The sequence below is a fragment of the Microcebus murinus genome, chromosome 2, assembly GCF_040939455.1.
Source record: "Microcebus murinus isolate Inina chromosome 2, M.murinus_Inina_mat1.0, whole genome shotgun sequence".
Classification (NCBI taxonomy): Eukaryota; Metazoa; Chordata; class Mammalia; order Primates; family Cheirogaleidae; genus Microcebus; species Microcebus murinus.
Window position 1 is genome coordinate 61745606 of NC_134105.1, and position 22011 is coordinate 61767616.

A 22011-nucleotide genomic window follows, 5' to 3' on the forward strand; every position below is an offset into this window, starting at 1 on the left:
TAAAGGCTGTGTATTTCCCATGAGAATTTACAGCAACTATGTTTTTAAAAACCCAGTACGTTATTTTGCATGAAAGAATGTCATTTATGAGCCTTTACACCTAAAATTAGTCTGAAATAGCTGAGACAATGAATTTGGAACCTGTCAATGAGTGGGCTTTTTCCTTAGTAGCACATTATTTGGGTGGTTGTAGTTCCAAAGTCTTTCTGAGCAGATATATTTGGGGCGGTGCAGGGGGGGGAGGGGAGAGTGCCATGGAGAAAAACAAAATTTAAGTAGGACTTTAAAGAAACAATTGCCGGAGAAAATTTGATAGAACCCACTGCCTATACAGTGTTCTGAGTGCTGAAAATATTGAACATGTATTTTTTCAAATGTGTGTAATATATAATCAAATTTATAAAGCAAATTTATGTTGTGATCTTGCCTGAACAAATTATATTTTAATGAGAAAACTTTGTATTAATAGATCATACAGGAGAAAATACTTAACATAATTGAAGGTTTTAAGATCTAAGCATATTAGACTTAGGAAAATAATGGCACAACCTTCAATTTATAGTCTTTAAAATGAGTTTGTAAATAATTAGCTACCATATTCTATTATCAAGTTGTTTTATATTTTAATTTTCTGGAAGACAATTTTATTTTACAATGTAAACCCAAAATAAAGTCATTTCTGTATTTAAAAAAGTCTTTTTGTATTTTAAAGACTTGTGCAGATGTTTACCTCTTTATCATCCCAGTATTTTCTCACAGCAAACCTTTAATGAAAAAGTCAAGTAAAAAGTAGAAAATTATTTTTATTGAGTATTACATGTATAAAAGAAACAAAGCACTCTGATAATATTCACCAATGTACATTTATTTATTGAGGAAACCATAATGAATACAAAATTACAGCAATCATGTGCCCTTTTACATACAATGTTATTAAAGCAAACTCTAAACCACAGTTTGTAAAGTATTCAATTTACCTCAAGTCCAAGCTGCATCTCCCTAAGACACTGTTCCCATCACAGTAGCCATTTTAAGCCAATCTTCTTTTAACACACGGGTAGTTTCTGTAGAGAACATTTTTCTCAGGACGAAAATGCATCGAGCATGCATAAGAAAAAATATATATATGCACAAATACATTTAAGAGTTTCTATAGGGGTATCACTGAAGGAAATAAAACCCTGGGATTCATTTGCTTCTTAAAAGCACCAATTTAAAAATCCCTTAAAAGTTTATATTGTGGCAAGAAAAATCAAGTCACTAACTAAATAAAAAATAAGGTTATTTTCAGAGTCAAAATTATCTTTAACTAGGTATTGTTAAAATGCATTTTAAAATGAGGCAGAACTTGCAGAAAATAAAAATAAGACATCCTCATTAATTAATAAACTCTATTATCATTATTCCACACAACAGGTAACTTTCTAGGTAGAACTGGTTCTACTGGCAGAGTATTCAAACAAATGAAATGGTACCACTTCTGAATTAGTCCTATTTCCCTCTGAAAGTACTCTGCTTCTCCTACCCAAACCCACCCTATGAATTAGCTACCAAGTTAAGGATATATTTTACAACGTTTATAAACAACTAGTATCAAATTACTAGTTTTAGTATTAAAACCATTTTCATTAATTAAAAAAAACTATATTTCTCATTTCTAAAAGAAACATCAAACCATAGAACTCTAAGCATCACCACACTAAGATGTCTTAAAGAAAAATAAAAACATATTGTCAAATTTTTAAGTGCTAAATGAAAATCAATCAGTTCAATTTCAATCTAAACTAAACATTGTTCTAAACTAATATCCACTGCATTCAAATCAACTGGCTCACCTTTTCTGTTTTCCATTTATTTCAAGGTTCTTTAGTGCCATTTAAAATAACACTTATAGTATCAGTGAAGGCTTATGGTAATGAATAAAAAATTCTCATGAGATAGAAACAATGCCCCAATATCTATTAGCATTCATCTATATGTTCTTTTATAAAATGCAAACTACAACTAACCAAAACCTGATGGGCTCTTAATGTTCAAAGAGCCCCTTTATATTATCAATCTTACATACCTATCATTGACTATTAAAACATACATATATATAAATGTGGTGCAGTAACTATATAACTTAAGAAATTTAACAGTTCACGGAACATTTAAGATCAAAGTGAAAAGCACTTTAAAAGGAAAAGTGATCAAAAGCAGGTACATTACACCCTATACCATATTATGTATGGGAATACATTTCATATTTCTCAATTATGATTTGCCAATTTTACCTTCTACATTGAGCCCTTCTATGGTCCATGCTCATCGGCTCACCAATGGCATACACTCAAAGGATTCCTCTTTATGGGTAACTATCTCAGGACCTGATTTTATGAGCTATGATTTGGTGCTTGCAGCATCTTCAGCACTGTGTGTGAAAATGAAGGCAGTATTTTTGAATATTTTTCTTTGTTGCAGAGATAAGCAGGAGTTTTACAAGGATCAGCACATTTTAGAAATCGAATAAACAAAACTGATATGATGCTGCTTTAATACATTCATCTTAACTCAAAATATGTACCAGTTAAAATCATCTATAAAAACACACAAACATTTTAAACTGGCAAAAAATAAAATAAATGCAGCGTCAGTTATTAAAATATTAAATCAGAAAAATATTGGTTGCTACAGATTATGAAAGGTTATTTGCTATACAGTTAACATTTCACTGATGCACATGCCTTTTATGAAAACATACTGCCAGTATTCCTTATAATTTTTTCCTTTTTCAGCATATATAAAAGTAATGAAAACTGAATTATCTAAGAAAAAATCATAATACAACTCTGACCCATAATGTTCCTACTGAATTACTATAGCTCAAGAATAAGAAAAAAAATAAAGAAGTCATAGCTTTGGAGGGCAAAGAAATGTTCTGTCAATCATATAAACAGATTGTGAAGGCTGTTGAAGTTTCTGAACAAGTGATTTTCTAAATTTTGAAAACTGGGTAATTGTCCTTTCTTAATTATAACACTTCTGGTATTTGGGGAAAAATACAAAAATATTTGGTTGGATGTAGTTCACTTACAGCAGCAATCTACTCATCATTTTCTTGTTTAGGAAAAAAAAAAAAAAAACAACTAAAGTAAAAAACATAACCCAGAAATGTAAACAGTTGCTTGAACAACTTACAGACTTTCCACTAAAATGGTAGCATAAATAACAAAATACACTTTGGGGAAGCAGTAGCAGATTGCTTTTGAATACACAACCACAAAAACCTCACAGGGACAACATTAATGTACTGAAATATTTATTTATATATGTCCTTAGGTTGTGCTTACCTGTTGCTTTTTGCAGCAGAACCTAAGGTGGAAGGTCTGGGAAGGCACTGTGAAGTATAAATAATTGCACTGTTTGCAATTAATAAAGATTTTAAACCTTAAATGAATCAAAATCAACAGCCTCCAATTTGTGAGTTATGATATTGAAATTCAACTGAACTATTTCTCCAGTTTAATTAATAAATGCACCACTTCCAAAAAGATCATCTATAAAACAGTATCATGCAAAATACTGAAATTGTTCATGTCAATACCCTACTCTTAAAGATAACATAACTAACTCCTTAACTATTAACCTTCAAACTAGAACTACATATCCAGATCTAAATAAGGGTAAGGGAAGTCACTCTAGGTTATATAAAACAAGCAAAAACATTTCAAAATTATCTACAATGAACTGTACTGGTATTTTCCATCCTGTAGACAATCTCAACATTTATGTCCTTGTACATCTTCCTTTAAAATATATTCAAAACAACGAATGGTGCTCTCCACCAATGACAGAATATATATCTATGAAATGGTGTTAAACTGCTACATTGCTCATTATTTGCAAACTGAAATCCACTTCTGTTTGATACATTTCAAGTCTTTCATATTAATATATAAGATGCATATTTTACACTGAAAAACAATATTTTAGGAGCACCAGTGAGTAATATTATTCAACTTTGTTAATGATCAGTTTTCTTTAGCTATAGCTAAAGCACATCAAAAATACTTACCCATTAAGCTCACTTAAAAAAAAATACAAAACTATGTATTATTCTATGTTAAATTAAAAAGCAGTTATGGTTTTCCAAGATATCAGCACTGTATTCCAACATAATATTCAAACAAACTATGGCATTTGCATTATGTGGAACATTGACAAAAAGATACTGTTGCAGTTCATCAATTTGTCATTCTGATGTACTTACAGTGCAATGCTCCTTGAAGGAACACAATCAAGGATGATACACAGCACAGTCCTCCTCACCCCTACAGAGCTAGTTCTATACTGGCTGGATCAAACCTGCACTTCAACAGACAATGGCAAGACAGACTGTATTTGCATGTAGTCTAATATATTAATATGCAAAGAGCCAACAAATATGCAAAGAGTAAAACAATGGATTTCAACAAAATATCAGAACTTCAGCATGAGTGTTAAAGAGTAATAAAATGATTTCAAATACATAAAAAAATTAAGTTGATTCAATGACTGGACTTGTGCATTTACAAAACAAAGCTTATCTATACTGCAAAAAGAAAAAAAAAGCTTGAACGTTTCCATACCCCATTTATGTTTCAATGGCAGATGCAATGTAGCTATACTTTTTGCACACTATTCACTTTTCTACCCTAAATTTAGAAAGAAACACACTAATATTATATACATTGAAAGAGTTGCTTTACATGGAAAAACACTGTTCTTATTAGGCTGCTCATATTCACTATCTGAAAACTGTTTAAAATTAGTTATGCTGAAACAGTCTTGGAAATCAAGTAATTATGAAATTAAGAACAGAAAGGTTAACTGTTATAGCAGCAGTACAGGTCTGAAACAGTGGTCATGTATAAAAGGAAATTTCACTGTTAATGCAATGGAAGTATGCCAAAAGATCACTGTACACACATGCAGTTTTTAATCAAACAGAAGGAAAAAAAATGAAGATATCAGGATTACTTGTGCTGAAACAGCCAAATACAATAAATGGAAAAGATTCTCCAATCTATCACTATACTGCAAGGGGGAAAAAACATGCCAGTGTTTATTAAACTCAATAGTTCACGGGGAAAGCTTATATATTTGTGTATATGTATCTTAATTTATCATTGCTAAGAAATTATGAATCCTTTAAATAGCCACATATCCAACTTACCGACACAGGAGGTTTCATATCATTTATTGTAAAGCACAAAACAGGCATTTTAAAAGTGAAAGTATACATTGAAAAAGTACATTTATATCACAAAGCATCGACCACATAATAGTTGCAAATACATTTGCTGGAATGTGTACATCTACACTAAATACTAAAAACAAACCAATTTTCATTTCTACACAGAAATATTAACCTCCTATCAGTAGTGATAGATATTTTGTACATTTTCAAAAAAAAAAAAACCAAAAAACACTATTTTAAACCAAAAACAAAATTAAGATCTTCATCAAGTCGTCTGCATCCATATATTTAACAAAGGTTTTTTTCCCCCACACAATGAAGCAAATACTGTATTGTCCACTTCTTATTATTGGCCCTGTGCAGAAGAGATACATAAGAAATACACAAAAAGTTAAAGAAAATCCTTGAAATGGAGCTAATTCAGGAGTGAATCCTTTAAGAAAGAAAAACTGGTTAATATATATGGTGGTGGCTTCTTGCATGATTTGCAAATCCCTGGGGGAAGAAAATTTATTTTTAAAATCAAAGGCATTGTAGAAGTATTCAGCACTCAGTTGCCAGAAAAAAAACAAAAAACCCAAACAATATACCACAATACTTCATTTAATAGTTATACTTTGCCAGGTAAAAATTTAAAAGGCAAACATACTCCCAAACAGACAAACAGCAAACATGCAGAAAATATGATTAGATTAGAAACCAACAAATTAACGAGCTTATTATACCTGAGGTGCTGGAGGATGCTGTGGCATTCCCTGGGGACTTGTCTGGGCATAGTAGGCTGCTTGTTGTCTATAGTACTCAGCCCAGGCTGCACTATAATCTGGCTGACCACCTGGTGGAGCCCCAGTAGGAGCAGGAACTGCTTGACCTTTGAAAAAACAAAAGAATTTTGTTGCTGTAACCACAATTAAAAGCCCAAAAGAATCTCATTTCTAATAAAAATAATACCTTGCTTCTTGTAATATTCCTCCCAAGCCTTTGAATAATCTTGTGTCTGCCCTTGTTGACCTAAAAAAAACCCCCTAAATTTTAATACAAAATTATATATCCACTGTTAAGTAAAGGTTATAAAGATAAAAGTAGAGGGTCAGAATTGCTCCTGTTTTATTTTAAATATTCATTAGTAGTGTCAGAAAACCACTCTGCAATTAAAAAAAAAAAAACCACATTATTTTCTTTCTGCCTTATAGTAATCATAAATCAACCAAAGCCAAAATCTACATAGCTTTAACCTTTGAAGGGCAAAAGATTTAGGCATAGTGATCAATTCCAGCAGTGCTGAACTGTTGTTACATGTTCCAAACCAGTTTGGCATATGTTTCAATAAGTAGTCCTTTAGATGGTTCTCTGGCAGTGATGATGAAGAGAGTGAGGGAGAGGGGAAAACCCATGATTTTTTTGTTCTCTGAAACATTTGGATAATTATAGGTTTTAAATAAAAGGCAAGTCCTCAATGGAGGATTATAAAGAGTATTTTTGGAAAAAAAAAACAATCCATTTAAAGGCCATGATTTTTCCTGATTAGCAACCTATAAACTATGTACAAAGACTAGCCTTCCATATACATTTTAGTTAGACGTTTAAAGTTTTAAGGATGTGTTCAACTTACAACATAATTTTATTGAAAGTAACCTGACAAAGGCTATAAAGAACAAGATCAATGAAATACACAAAGCTTTCATGATCAAATCTTTTTTCTAGGGAGGGTGACTTTCCTGAATTAAAAGATTAAAGAGATACAACCGAATGCAATGCATAAATTTGAATGGGCTGTGAATTTAAAACACATACACAACTAAAAAGGACACTTTCTTGACAGCTATGGAAATTTAAATAAGGTCTGTCTGTTGGTGATAATACTGAGTGTATTTAGAGCAAGCTGTCTGCAACTTACTTTGAAATGGTTCATAAACAATTAACATAATATACATATAAAGTATATATGGCAAACTTAGAAAACAGTGCAACTGGGTGTCTGCTGTAGCATTTTCCCCAATTTTCTCTAGGCATAAAAATTTTTTAAATAAAACTTGAAGAGGGAACAGAACATGTATTTCTCTATTCAGCCCCTTTACTTGAGCACTATTTTCATTTAGTTTGTAATTTACTTGGCTTTATGAAATAATTATTATAGACAAAAAATACAGGAGCAAAGACAAACAGGAAGTTGTTTTTATGTTTGCTTGATATTGTCAGTAAGGCAACTTTTTAGTTTCAGAAAGCAGTCTATCACCATTGTAAAACAGGTCACTGAATAAAAATTTCAGATTTATGACTATTAACTTTAAAAATACACACACAAAAAAACCCTCTCTTCCTTGGGTAACAACAGAGAAATCTCATACACTATTTAAAAAATTCCCATATTTTTCTTTGTCTTCTAATAAATAACTCTTTTCAAAGAAGAAATGAGTTTAACAATTTAATCATAATGAAGAGACACAATTTAAGCAAATCTGAAACAGGTTTCAATATTTAGAAAACTGCCCAAACCCCACTAACAATAGCAACAAAACCATACAATGTCTCTTAAAAATTGCACACTTTAAAAAAAGTAGCAACAATTTCCATTTTAGGTTTACAACAAAAACTAAGCCTCATTGTAAGAGATACTCATTTTCAAGGCAAATTAACATACTGTCACACTAGAAAAAAAATTTTTTTTCCTTGGAGTCAGGGTGTTATTACAAAAATGGCATAAAAACTTCGAAAACGATTCTAATTTAATGAAAAATTAGGTTTTTTATATTGTTTTCTGTGTTACATGCTATTAAACTGTCGATATTAATTGCAACAACAAGAACATCAACAAGCAAGATTTTAACAAACCAATTGCAGGGTTTTGCCCAGGGGCCACCCATCACGTAACATGTATGCTACAGCATGGCAGTGTGAGTTGCCTGTGCATCATGTGGTTCCTAAGGTAAAGAGACGTGTGAGTTACAAATATGCTTCACCAGGCCCTGGGCTCAAAACTAGCCTGAGTTAATAACCCTCTTAGTGTGGCCGGCTGAAATATCGGCTTTTGTGTCTAGTGCAACGGGCAGATGTATCGGCTCACCTCACTTTTTGCCCTAGACGCAAAAGCTGATATTTTGGCCCGCCGCATTACGAGGGTTAAATACAACTCACATAGCAGTTAATGTGTTAATTATAATTTGGTTGAAACAGGCAGATGCATCAAGGAAATTTGTCAAATATTCCCTAAAAAACCACAACCCTCCCAAACTGATATATCCCTATAGGAAGCTTATAGTAAACACATTATACTCTAAGAAAAACAAACACTTGTTGAATAAGTTGTCAACATTTGACATTCCAATCTTAAAAGATGTCTAAGGAAAACTCACTTCAGTCTTCCAAATCTAAAGGACACAATGTGATTCATTTTGCCCAGTTGAAGTAGAGAAAGAACTCTTCCTATCCTTTCTTAAGACTAGGCTTGCCGGGCGCGGTGGCTCACGCCTGTAATCCTAGCTCTTGGGAGGCCGAGGCGGGCGGATTGCTCAAGGTCAGGAGTTCAAAACCAGCCTGAGCAAGAGCGAGACCCCGTCTCTACTATAAATAGAAATAAATTAATTGGCCAACTGATATATATATATAAAAAATTAGCCGGGCATGGTGGCGCATGCCTGTAGTCCCAGCTACTCGGGAGGCTGAGGCAGAAGGATCGCTCGAGCCCAGGAGTTTGAGGTTGCTGTGAGCTAGGCTGACGCCACGGCACTCACTCTAGCCTGGGCAACAAAGCGAGACTCTGTCTCAAAAAAAAAAAAAAAAAAAAAAAAAAAAAAAAAAGACTAGGCTTAAGACTAGGCTCTCTCCCATGGCCTCCTGTAACTCCTAACCTCCTTTAGACATGTACACTTCCTTATCTTGCTCCCCTTATTCCTCTTTGGTTACTGTTTTGATGCCAGATATTTTAGTCTATACCGCAGGAGAACATTATCTAATATTTACATAGAGCTTTATAACATATGAAGTTTTGCTCTAATTTTATTTTGTCCAAAGGATAAAATGAACTTTCTCTAGTTTACTTGTAACATTACAGCCCAAGAGACAGGCCTTGTTTGAATAAATTCCTCCACTAAGAATCCCTATATACCTGGCATACTTCCCGTAATCTCCTCCTTTAGGTTGAAGGTACAAGATGTTAAGGGGTTCAAAGTCTACCTATATCAGTGCTTAACATTATAAAGGCCTTCCCTAAGTCAAACTTTCCCTAAAATGTCTTCGGCTTAGCCTCATGCAAACCAGAATTACCCCTCTCTACTTTGAAACCTCATTTGTTTCCTAAGGGTCTTTATCTCTTCTAGCTTCAAAAATACCCACCTCCAGATTGCTGCCATTCCTTGACTTAAAATTCTTTTCTTTTTCTTTTTTTTTTTTTTTTGAGACAAGAGTCTCACTACTCTGTTACCCAGGTTAGAGTGCTGTGGCATCAGCCTAGCTCACAGCAACCTCAAACTCCTGGGACTCAAGCAATCCTTCTGCCTCAGCCTCCTGAGTAGCTGGGACTATTGGCATGCACCATCATGCCTGGCTAATTTTTTCTATTTTTGATAGAGACGGGGTCTCACTCTTGCTTGGGCTGGTCTCCAACTCCTGAGCTCACATGATCCGCCCGCCTGGGCCTCCCAGAGTGCTAGGATGACAGGCGTGAGCCACCGCGTCCCGCCCTTTTAAACCCTCTATAATTTCATCTTTAAAATCACTGTCTCTCCTCAGTTCTCCTAGTGTTAGCCTAGGAAATTTAGAATGCTTTTTAAAAATTCCAAAACTAATTTTGGAAACTTAAATCTGTTTCAATTGAGGTTTATTTACTAATAAGCAAATAACAAATTTACAGGACTAATAATAGGGTTTTCCCTTCTTAATAGGAAAAACTGAAATTAGGCTTCAAAAGCCAGGACAGCCCTCCTAGTTTGGTGAAGAGGGCACCTGGATGAGGAATCAGGAAATCTGGAGTCCTAAGAAATCCTAGCCCTGCCACTAGAAGAGTCAATAAGGGAGTTGGATTTGGAAATTAAGATTTTTATGTCTCTATATTTTTATTCCTTTTTCTCCTTTAAGAAACTTGAAGACTGAACTACATTAAGTTTTATGTCTTTAGGTCTCTTACTTGCGGTAAAAAGCTTCTGTGGACAAGTTACCTATTAATAGCAGACATTAGAGCAGTCACACACAACTAATCATTTACTAAAAGAGCTTTTTTTTTTTTCTGAGACACAGTCTGGCTCTGTTGCCTGGGCTATAGTGCCATGGCGTCGGCCTAGCTCACAGCAACCTCAAACTCCTGGGGCTCAAGCGATCCTCCTGCCTCAGACTCCCGAGTAGCTGGGACTACAGGCATGCACCACCAGGCCCAGCTAATTTTTTCTATTATATTTTTTCCCCCTCCCCCGCGCGCGGCCGAGGCGGCGGAGCCCGCGCGTCCTTTTTCTATTATATTTTTAGTTGACCAATTAATTTCTTCCTATTTTTAGTAGAGATGGGGTCTTGCTCTTGCTCAGGCTGGTTTCAAATTTCTGACCTTGAGCGATCCTCCTGCCTCCCAGAGTGCTAGGATTATAGGCATGAGCCACAGTGGCCAGCCTCTAAAAGAGTTTTTATAGAAAAAGATAAAAATTGACCCAGTAGCTATCATACAACAAAAATGCTCATTAAACACCTGACTAAATTACCTAGCATTATTTCCTTTAAGATTTACATATGAGAGGGAATCATCACCCTACCTGTCCATTTTCCTCTATGAACAGGTGATCACTGCAGTACTATGGAAAAATATACAACAGAAAAGAAGGAGGGGGACGGAAGATCTTGAGTCACACAGTGTTATTTAATTATTTCTACAGCATTTGTTCGGACCGAAGATTCAAGACAGTACAGCACAGTATCTCCAAAACTAGACATTTAGAAAATAGTTGGCAGGGAAATGGTAGACAATAAAAAATTAAAACGAAGGCAAAGTGAAATGTCTATCCTTAACAATAAAAATTAGAATTCAACACATCCACCCATTTTGCACAAATAAAATGTAAAGGCTAGGCCGGGTGTGGTGGCTCACGCCTGTAATCCTAGCACTCTGGGAGGCCGAGGTGGGCGGATTGCTCGAGGTCAGGAGTTCGAAACCAGCCTGAGCTAGAGGGAGACCCCATCTCTACTATAAATAGAAAGAAATTAATTGGCCAATACATATATATATGAATATATATATATATAAAAAAAAAATTAGCCGGGCATAGTGGCGCATGCCTGTAGTCCCAGCTACTTGGGAGGCTGAGGCAGCAGGATTGCTTGAGCCCAGGAGATTGAGGTTGCTGTGAGCTAGGCTGACGCCATGGCACTCACTCTAGCCAGGGCAACAAAGCGAGACTCTGTCTCCAAAAAAAAAAAATGTAAAGGCTAAATAATGAATTTATTAATGGCCATGTTGCAAAGAAACAATAAGATAGAGGACAGAATCCAAACTCATTCCTCAATTACCAAAGTCCATCAATAGGCCTTTGTTTTTAGCTACTTAATAATTAGAGAACATGTCTGGCATATTATCCATCATAAAAATACAAGTCAGAGTTAATGGTTTTTAATCTGAACATATCTGACCCCTTTTAGAAAAACATTTCTTTTTAGAGACAGAGGCTCTATGTTGCCTAAGCTGGCCCTGATCTCCTGGCTCAAAGTCTCCTCCTATCTCAGCCTCCCACATAGCTCAGACTACAGGCATGTGCCACCATACCGGACTCATGTTCAACTCTTTAAAATGGTGATGCTATTTCCTTGAAGTTAAGGTGACTAAGGGTCCTGACTACTATGTTGTCAGAGCATAATTATTAATTGTATCCCCTATTCATTCATTCTCAAAAGTATCCCAGCTGAGAAAACAAATTATGTAGTCACCGAAATTAGAGTATGTTGTTTTGAAGTTAAAAATTTCTTTTTGTAGAATTTTAGCTACTGTAGATCTGCTTAAGATAATAACCTGGCTCCCCAAAACATAAATCAATGAATCTGTTATAGCCTCAGAAATAAGATGAGGCATAATTCTTCTGAAAAGCCATTTTTTCTTTCTTTAAAAAGAAATGTTATGTAGAACATCTTTATAACGAGATATATATACTTTTACACAAAAAAAGATTAATATTATCCTTCTGAAAATTTTTCTTTCAGTGGAAAATGAGAAACATTTCTTTACAAAGAAATGTATTAAAACTTACATTGAGAATTACATGTAGACTATATCTTATGATAAAACTCTACCATCTATAGATTCTTTCTATGCTAGTGGAAGATGGGCAAGTTTATTTACTTAGCCTTTCATTTGTGATAACTGGCTGTGCTGTGTGTTAATTATAAATGGCTAAGAGCAGAAGCATCTGAAAAATAACTATTTTTTCCAGAGTATAACAATAGGTTACAATGGTCCTCAAAACAGACAGACCTAGGGCACATGCTTGGGACCGAGACCCTCTTAAAAGTCAAATTCTGGTTCCACAATTTAGCAGTTGTGTGAAATATTCCCCAATCAGTACATGTTAAATGTCAGTGAAGATACAGTTCTTTTCCTTCACAGCAATTTATAGTAATGTATTTACAAATTTCTTAAAACAGCTGTAATTGTCACAAGCATATAAACAGAAGGCAGGATTCCTAGCTATTATGCCCATAAATGCATTCTCAGAATCTATAATTATGCTTTGTATATAGTATGTACACTATAATTGCTCAATGAAAATGGCTTTTCTAAGTGATTGTTTTCCCTTTTTCATATATGCAAATGTTATTTAATTCACTCCCTCTGTCACTGTAGGTTACTTTTTACCTGCTTTATTTTGCAGCAAATATGATACTGCACACAACCAACTTTTGCCCGGCACTCTAGTAATATTCAACGTCATATGTGCCAGTGAGGATATTTCTAGTTTAAATAACTGGTTGACAAATGCAACTAGAAATAGACTTCCTTGCTATGTAACCACAAATTTAAAAATTATTATTTGAAAAGGTCTTCATATGTCTCCAAGTCCAGTAACTTTAGAATGCATTCTTATTCAATTATTCTCCTCCTCAAGATTTTACAAGTTAATAAATGGATGAAAGTCACCTGAGGTAATAAAAATGTGGTACCAACATGCTTTTATTAAAATCTTCAACATTCTAACATGTATTTACTAAGTGTTTCAACTTAAATACGTATTTTTAAGAAATGTATGTGCAATGTTAAAGGCAGTGAGAGGGTAGGAAAGAATAAATTATTTTTTAAGATAAAAAATTAAAAATTAAAAGGTACAACATACCCATTTTCTTGTAGTACTCTTCCCAAGCCTTGGTATAATCAACCTGTCCAGCTGGAGCTGGATTTTGCTGATCTCCTTTTTCAAGAAAAACAAAATGAAAAACAGGGTTAAAGTTTTTAAAAGGCAATTTTTGGCCTTTCTTTCTGCTGAGTATAAGAGTTAGCAGTGAGAATAGGAGGGAGGTGCTGCATGGTACTGGCATTCCTGCTGGTGCCAAAGACAAGAAGGCACTGGGGATACAGAGGTGGTGGACAGAGAAGACAACCAATGTGTTTGGAAGACTTTTACTATTAAGCATAAGTAAATTGGGTCAAATAAGGAAATACACTGAGAATAACGGTTTCTCACCAGTTTTAAGTTCTAAAAGAGAAAAGGCTAGAAAACTTTGAAGTGCTGAAATGAATTTGCAGGTGATATATTAGATTAAAAAAAAGATAATGGATGCTGCCGTGTTTTTCATATTTGTATGCAAATGAATTTCCTAGCTGTCTTGTTTGCTGAAAGGAGGTAGCAGTAATGAGCACACTTAGTTTGGTTTCTAAATACCATCCTCTACTAAAAGGACTCAGGGTTCTTTGTAGAAATGGCTGATTCCAGGGATGAAGCCCAGAAAACACAAAATATGCATCTTATCAAGCAGTAAAGAAGGGCTTCAAGAATGACAAGTATTTGACACTCTACAAAAAAGACACCTGCACTCGAATGTTTATAGCAGCACAATTCATAATTGCAAGGCTGTGGAAACAGCCCAAGTGCCCATCAATCCAAGAATGGATTAATAAAATGTGGTATATGTATACCATGGAGTACTATTCAGCTCTAAGAAACAATGGTGATATAGCACATCTTATATTTTCCTGGTTAGAGCTGGAACCCATACTACTAAGTGAAGTATCCCAAGAATGGAGAAACAAGCACCAGATATATTCTCCAACAAACTGGTATTAACTGAGTAGCACCTAAGCGAACACATAGGTACTACAGTAATAGGGTATTGGGCAGGTGGGAGGGGGGAGGGTATATACATACATAATGAGTGAGATGTGCACCATCTGGGGATGGTCATGATGGAGACTCAGACTTTTGGGGGGAGGGGGGGAAATGGGCATTTATTGAAACCTTAAAATCTGTACCCCCACAATATGCTGAAATAAAAAAGAATGACAAGTATTTCAGAAGGATAAAGGAGCCACCTTGAAGATACTCCTGTTGGCCAAATCTAGGATAATCTATCGATAAAAAATAGTTTAAAAGCATAATCTATTAGGGAAAAAAAGAGAAATCCATACCAACATAAAAAACTCAATAGGATGAAAAGGAAAGTTCCTCCTTATGGTAAAATACCAACTAATAAAGGTACAATGATGGAAATAGAAAATTATCATCATAGTGGTAGTTAAATCAGGCAAGAGTTGGCAATGAAGGCTAAGGCTGATAGGTTGGAGTTTGAGGAGGACAGGATACTGGCATAACCTCAGTAGAAGACCACAGAAAATACTAATTAATTTCATACACAAAAATTGTGATTTCATGGTATAGAATCCTAGCAGACACCAGTTTGACCCAATAATCAAGTTTACCATCACCAGGGATGGAACTCATTTCATTATTTTATCACCTCTGATATAACAGACTAAGTCACTAAGTAGAGCTCAGCATCATTTGAGTTTTTCCTGCCAAGTAAGCATGACCTCAGTCATGATAAAGGGTTGAAGGGACCTGGGTTGATATCCTACAAAAGGTTTATACATTTTATAACAAAAGAATGTGGAAGTATTTCAGATCAGTGAGACTTAATAAGATCTGACAAGTAAATAAGATACATGTTACTGATGGGACACTAGTTTAAAAGAGAGAGAAAATGTTGGGACAATTGGTAAAATCTGAATAAGGGCTATGCATTCACACAGTAATGATACGTTAATATTAACTGATTTGAAGGGCACATGATGGTTATGTATTTTTAGAGAAATACATAAAGGAGTATTTAAGGTTAATAGGACATCATGTCTACAGTTTAGTCTTAAATGGTTCCTTTCAGAATGATAATGGATATGAACATACACATATCACAGAGACCATAATGGAATAAATGAGGAAATAAAACTAACAGCTGTGCTATCTGGGTGTTCTTGGTATTATTCTTACAACTCTTTTGAAAAATTGAAATTATTTCCAAGTAACTTTTTTTGGGGAGGAGAGGAGACAGAGTCTTACTCTGTTGCCTAGGCTAGTGTGCCGTGGCATCAGCCTAGCTCACAGCAACCTCAAACTCCTGGGCTTAGGCAATCCTCCTGCCTCAGCCTCCCGAGTAGCTGGGACTACAGGCATGCGCCACTATGCCTGGCTAATTTTTTCTATATATGTTTAGTTGGCCAATTAATTTCTATCTTTAGTAGAGACGGGGTCTTGCTCTTGCTTGGGCTGGTCTCGAACTCCAGACCTTGAGCAATCCTCCAGCCTCAGCCTCCCAGAGTGCTAAGATTACAGGTGTGAGCCATCGAGCCCAGCCCCCAAGTAACTTTTTAACAAAAGAAAAATCTGCTTACTGAAGTTATAATTGAATGCTAGAAATTTTAGGTATTAACAGTGATGTACCGCACATATAATTCCAAATATAAGTTTTGGCTTTCACATACAAAATAAGCTCTTTAGTTACCTTGTCCATTAGTTTGGGTTGTAGTTGGTGCGCCTGCAGGAGCTGCAGGTGGTGGCTGTGCTTGCTGTTGATAATAGTGAGCATAATAAGCAGCCCAGGCTGCTGAATTTGGATCCGTTCCTGCTTTAGCTGGAATTAATAAACACAAGTTCAAGGTTTGCATATAAAGTCTGTAATCTCTCTCCATCTCTCTCACACATACAAACACACAGCTCTTTGGCAAATACGCAGAACCCAAAATTAACTAGAATATCAAAAATAAATAGGAAATGAAAACTTACAAATTTTCTATTCTTTTCATTGTCACCATTAGCCTTTATTATAGAAAATCGAGGTTCATAGATCAAGTGACTTTCCTAGGTTACAAAACTAGTGAGTGGCAGAATTGGGATGATAATAATAAAGATCTTTTGGCTCTGAATCCAATGCTTAAACCATCCTGTGCTCTTGTTTTTTCCCCCCCTCAAGTATAACAGTTCTATGTGGCAGATGACTAACAGAAAAGATTTCTAGGGTGTAACACTTGTAAAGAAAGAGTTATTTTAGAACTATGAATGCTCTTCTGTACTATTTCCAACGAAGAGAAAAAAATTTTAGGAAAAAAGAAAGCGATTAGCCACATTTCATTCTATTTCACAGTAAATGTCATAAACTCGTCATTACCCTACTGGAAATTCTTCATTTATCCCCTAGAATGTTCCGAATGGTCAATGCTTTTAAATACAACATATTCAACATCTTAACAATCTGGACCCTCTGGCTTATCCTTTCGATTCCAGCCTCATCTCCTCCTCTGTCACTATCTCAACACTCCAGTTCCAGCCGTAACACATTGCTTGTTTTCAGAAGTCAACATGTTCATGTCTAGGCCTCTGGCCATGTTATCATTTCCTCCACACTTGGCTCATCCTTAATGTATCAACTGATGTGGGAACCGTTTGAGACCTCTCAGTCTTCTAGAAACCAGAAATCCTCTTGCTGATTTTGTCCTTTTTATACTAGGAATATCATATAACACTACAGGTGTATTGTTATTAGTTTATATCCCCAAGAATATAATTTCCTTAGCCAAAGTCTGTGTATCCGTTTAGCCTTCATCCCAAACAGGCAGCAATTCTCAGCAGCTTAACAAAGGTTAGTGAAGTTTGAGAAAAAGGAGCAAGGATTTCTAGAAAAAGAAAATTATAAGATGATAAAATTACAAGGTATTATTAAGCCACCCTCGAAACTTTCAGCTGCTCACTGTACTGCTTTTCTATGTTGGATATGTATATATCTCAATAGTGTCATTATCTCTGTTAACTTAGAAATACAAGTATTTCACTTGACGCAATGTCTGGATAAAGAAATTAAAAGACTTTAGGAAGTGATGATACTTGTATTCACAAATGTGTAAACCATACCAAAAAACCAGACTCATAGTTACATATAACGAGTATGTACTAAGAACTTAATAATCATTCATTTACCATTTATAGGTAAGAAAACAGAAACCTAGGAATTTAAAAACGTGCTTGACATCCCACAATTAGTAAGTTGTGGGATCTACATAGGACTGATCTAGGTTTGTTTACTCTGAAGTCTAAATTCTTGACCACTACATAAATCTACAACGGACCATTAACATTTTTTTATAAAAACAGATTTTAGTTCAGATAATATTGATGATAAAATATTCCACAATTCTAAGTCTAATATAAGCAATATCTAACCCAAGCACTCACAGTAACCCATCATAACTCTGAGGTGGGCCAACCAGCTGACTATCTTTTAACTAAATGGGTTACTTCTTTCCCAAAGGCAATGCTGAAAGCTACGTTCATTGACCGGTTCTCATAGTGGTGACTTCACTACTACTCCAAACTGAAAACAGATTGTGAAACAGAGACTGACTACTCCTTATTTTCATTGTTTTTCTCAATCATGCTCCCTACTCAAACACTTCTCATAGTTGAAATCCTGGCAATTCCAACTTACATAATATAAATCTGCCCCTTAACCTACTCAAACTGTTAAGTCACATTCCTTTGCTTAATCACATCCTCCTAATTAGCTTAAGAGAGAAAGAAAAGTCCTTTCATTCTCAAAAGATGAACTTTCAGAATATTATACAATAAATCATATTTGATACTTTTTCTGTACCCTGTGAACCCTTCTATCACAGGATTGCTTACGCTGGGAGTGCATTCTTCTGCTATAGCACATGAACCTCACTTTGCATACCCAGATCCTAGCACAACTCAAGTTGTTTCTTGAACAAGTAGAAGTTGTGGTTATTTGGTGACTGTCATGTTGTGTCATCATATTCCAAAGAGCATACTTCCTATGAAATTAAAGTATATTATAATACAGGGCCACAATTAAATATCAAAATGTTCAATCAAATGCAACATAATAATTTCATTTAAATCAATTACTTCTGGTTTTTTTTTGGATAAATATACTATGTGTAGAAAGTAGTCCATAATTCAGTATACCTTCCTTGAAACTTCTCCAGTGAGAGACTTAAAAGGTAGGTAGCAGGTGAGAAAAAAGGATCATAAATAAACGTCAACTGATTTCAAAGAATGACTCTTCGACCAAGTTGGAAAGCAAACTACGGAGCATGAGAAGATGCAAGAGTAGAATAGAATGTAATATATATAAAATCCAGATCTGAATATAGAAAATATTTAAGTATATTTCAGAGTTCTAGCATGCAGTTATTAAATATAGGACTGATTTTTACTAACATGAAGTTGCCTTATCAAAAGTACTAAAACAATTTATATCTTATTTGATAACTTGGGAATTTAATGACCAAGTATTTTAACACTCTGTTACTCTCTCACATAATTTTATAAATAAATGTAACTTATTCTTTCATGGATATTATAACATTTAACATGCTATACAACTGACAGCACTGGTACCTAAAACCTAAGATACTGCACTTCTTCCTGCAGCTTTTGGCATTCTGCTGTGTCAATTCATAATTAGAGAAAGCCAAATGCAGGTAGAAAAAAAGTTTCATAAAAGCAGACAACATACTCATGTAAGTCTTATACGCTGTCGTAGAAGCAGTGCCTAATACTCTGCCAAAAGACTAAAATTAATGAAGATAAAGCATACAATATAGAATCCATACTAGGACATTTAAGAATGTAACAGGGGTGGAAAACAAACAATACAGATAGCACATAATGATAACTATCTTTTTTTTTTTTTACCTGGATCAGGAGGAGCCTGCTGCTGCCAGTGTGGATATGCATTTCCCCACCCCTGGGGAGCATAAGGGGCTGGAGGACCACTGAAAAGAAAATCAGCATAAAAATACAATTTACCAAAAGCTAGAATCTTTAAGGAAAAGCCCAGAACCAAAACCAATACTTACTGTGGAGCCGGGCCAGGTGGTCCTGGATTATAAGGTGCAGGGTTGTATGGTCCCATTGGAGTTCCAGGCCCGGGAGGCCCAGGAGGCCCATGGGGGCCTGGGACCCCATGGGGCCCATGGGGTACAGGTGGCCCTAAAGGATTTACTGGGCCCTGCAAAAAAGTAAGATGACATACAAAAATCAGGAAAACAGAGTAATTAACAACTCTAAGGCCAAATTATCTTCCATTTCTAGCCTCTTCCAGTCATAAGGAACAAATTTTAGATTTTCCTACCTTTCCTCACTGATGTTACAAAAATTATTTTAACACTACCATATTAATGAGACATGTAAAATTCATTAAAATCAATAGCATTTCACAACTAAATGCAAATAGTGATACACATCCTTGAGCTTCTACTCTACTTTTTTCAGACAGCACTATTTCTCTTTCCTTTTGTATTCTTACTTTTTTATCTTAATCATGCAAGTCTACTACATATTAGGTCCTTATCTCTAGCTCTTCTAGAGGACACTCTCTAGCTGTTCTCTCTGTATCTACTCTACCTCCACTCTCCTAACACTGGATGACAATCTTGGCAATGTTTCCTAAATTGCTTAGGTCCCATATCATGAATTGTCTTCTGAACACTTCACCTATAACACAACAACTAGTTCCCTAACGAAAGTCCTTACAACCATTCTCTTTCTGTCACTGGAACTCCATTTAGGTCAATAATTTAAACAATGTCCTCTAATAGCATGAAAACTCCGTTTGTAATTCATGCGACAAATCAGGATATTTTATTATTATTATGCCACATTCTAATTAAAAATACTTAGCTGATTTTTCTTGGTAAGCTAACTTGCAAAGACCAAAGTGCTTAAACTACATTTACTTGTCAATTTTCTCACTGCAAAATAATTAAACTAAGACTTCATTATGTTTAAAGTCCCTTTTATTAACTTGTCTCTTTAAGTCACTGACTGTTGCTATCCCTTTTATTATCCATGACTCATCTTTTCCAAATAGTAAATACTCAAAAGTATTTAGCATATAAGCCAGTCATTCTTTTAAGTTACACACATACATGCACATTCATGTAATCCCTACAACTCTATGAAATAGTTAACATCATCCTCATGTTATAGAAGGAAACCGAGCCAAAAAAGAGTATAAATAACTTCTCTAAGGTCACGTAGCCAGTAAATGATTAATGGGATTTTGAACCCAGGCAGCCTGACTCTAGAGTCTATGCTTTTAACCACCATACTAAATTAACTAAATTGAAACAATCTATCTTATTTCTCCATGAATCCAACAGAAATCCTAACCCATACATGTGAGGCTAATACTATAAAATCAAAACCCAAGATGTGCTATTCATTTTTCTGCTTGGCTTCAGCGTCTGCCTTCACTGAGAGTCCACAAATAGCTTCATTTTTTGAACAATTAAACTAAATACCTGTACAAAAGAACATACAATGAATGTATACATTTTTGTAAGATGTACTTTAAATGTCTTTTCTACATCTATTATTGTTTAAGTAGACACAGTGTCAAACTTGATTTTTGCACCCCATTCATAGCATGAAAAACACCAAAAAGGACTTTCCTAAGAGCCAGGTGGGGTGGGTCATGCCTGTAATACCAGTACTTTGGGAGGTAAAGGTGGGAGGATCACTTAAGGCCAGGAGTCTGAGACCAGCCTGGGCAACAAAGCAAGATCCTAGCTCTACAAAAAATTTCAAAATTAGTCAAGTGTGGTGCCTACAGTGCCAGCTATTCCAGAGGCTGAGGCAAGAGGATCCCTTGAGCCCAGGAGTTTGAGACTGTAGAGGTGAGCTTTGATTGGGCCAATGTACTCCAGCTTGGGTGACACAGTGAGACTCTTTCAAAAAATAAAAATAGGCCGGGCGCACTGGCTCACGCCTGTAATCCTAGCACTCTGGGAGGCCAAGGCGGGCGGATTGCTTGAGGTCAGGAGTTCAAAACCAACCTGAGCAAGAGCGAGACCCCGTCTCTACTATAAATAGAAAGAAATTAATTGGCCAACTAATATATATATAGAAAAAATGAGCCGGGCATGGTGGCGCATGCCTGTAATCCCAGCTACTTGGGAGGCTGAGGCGGAAGGATTGCTTGAGCCCAGGAGTTTGAGGTTGCTGTCAGCTAGGCTGATGCCATGGCACTCACACTAGCCTGGGCAACAAAGTGAGACTCTGTCTCAAAATAAATAAATAAATAAATAAATAAAAATAAAATAATGAATTAAAAAATTTAAGGCCAGGCACGGTGGCTCACACCTGTAATCCTAGCACTCTGGGAGGCCGAGGCAGGAGGAGCATTTGAGCTCAGGAATTTGAGACCAGCCTGAGCAAGAGTGAGACTCCGTCTCTACTAAAAAATAGAAAGAAATTAATTGGCCAACTAAAAACATATGTAAAAAATCAGCCAGGCATGGTAGCGCATGCCTATAG

At 35.5% G+C, this 22011-nt stretch overlaps 1 protein-coding gene across 14 annotated transcripts in view; it reads right to left on the bottom strand.

The window, feature by feature from the left end:
- Positions 1–839: 839 nt before the first annotated feature.
- Positions 840–22011, bottom strand: part of FUBP1 (far upstream element binding protein 1) — a 39002-nt gene continuing 17830 nt past the window's right edge. For 4 of the 14 annotated variants that reach the window (XM_075999496.1, XM_020282492.2, XM_075999508.1 and 1 more), the window contains 7 exons: positions 19551–19702; positions 19387–19466; positions 16178–16306; positions 13519–13593; positions 6173–6232; positions 5947–6092; positions 840–5576 (listed from right to left, as the gene is read on the bottom strand). In XM_075999496.1, coding sequence (XP_075855611.1) covers positions 5568–5576; positions 5947–6092; positions 6173–6232; positions 13519–13593; positions 16178–16306; positions 19387–19466; positions 19551–19702 — 651 coding nt within the window. In that variant the 3' untranslated portion in view covers positions 840–5567. The remainder of the gene's footprint in view (positions 5577–5946; positions 6093–6172; positions 6233–13518; positions 13594–16177; positions 16307–19386; positions 19467–19550; positions 19703–22011) is intronic. The other 10 variants (XM_075999503.1, XM_020282509.2, XM_075999512.1 and 7 more) reach the window with 6 other exon arrangements.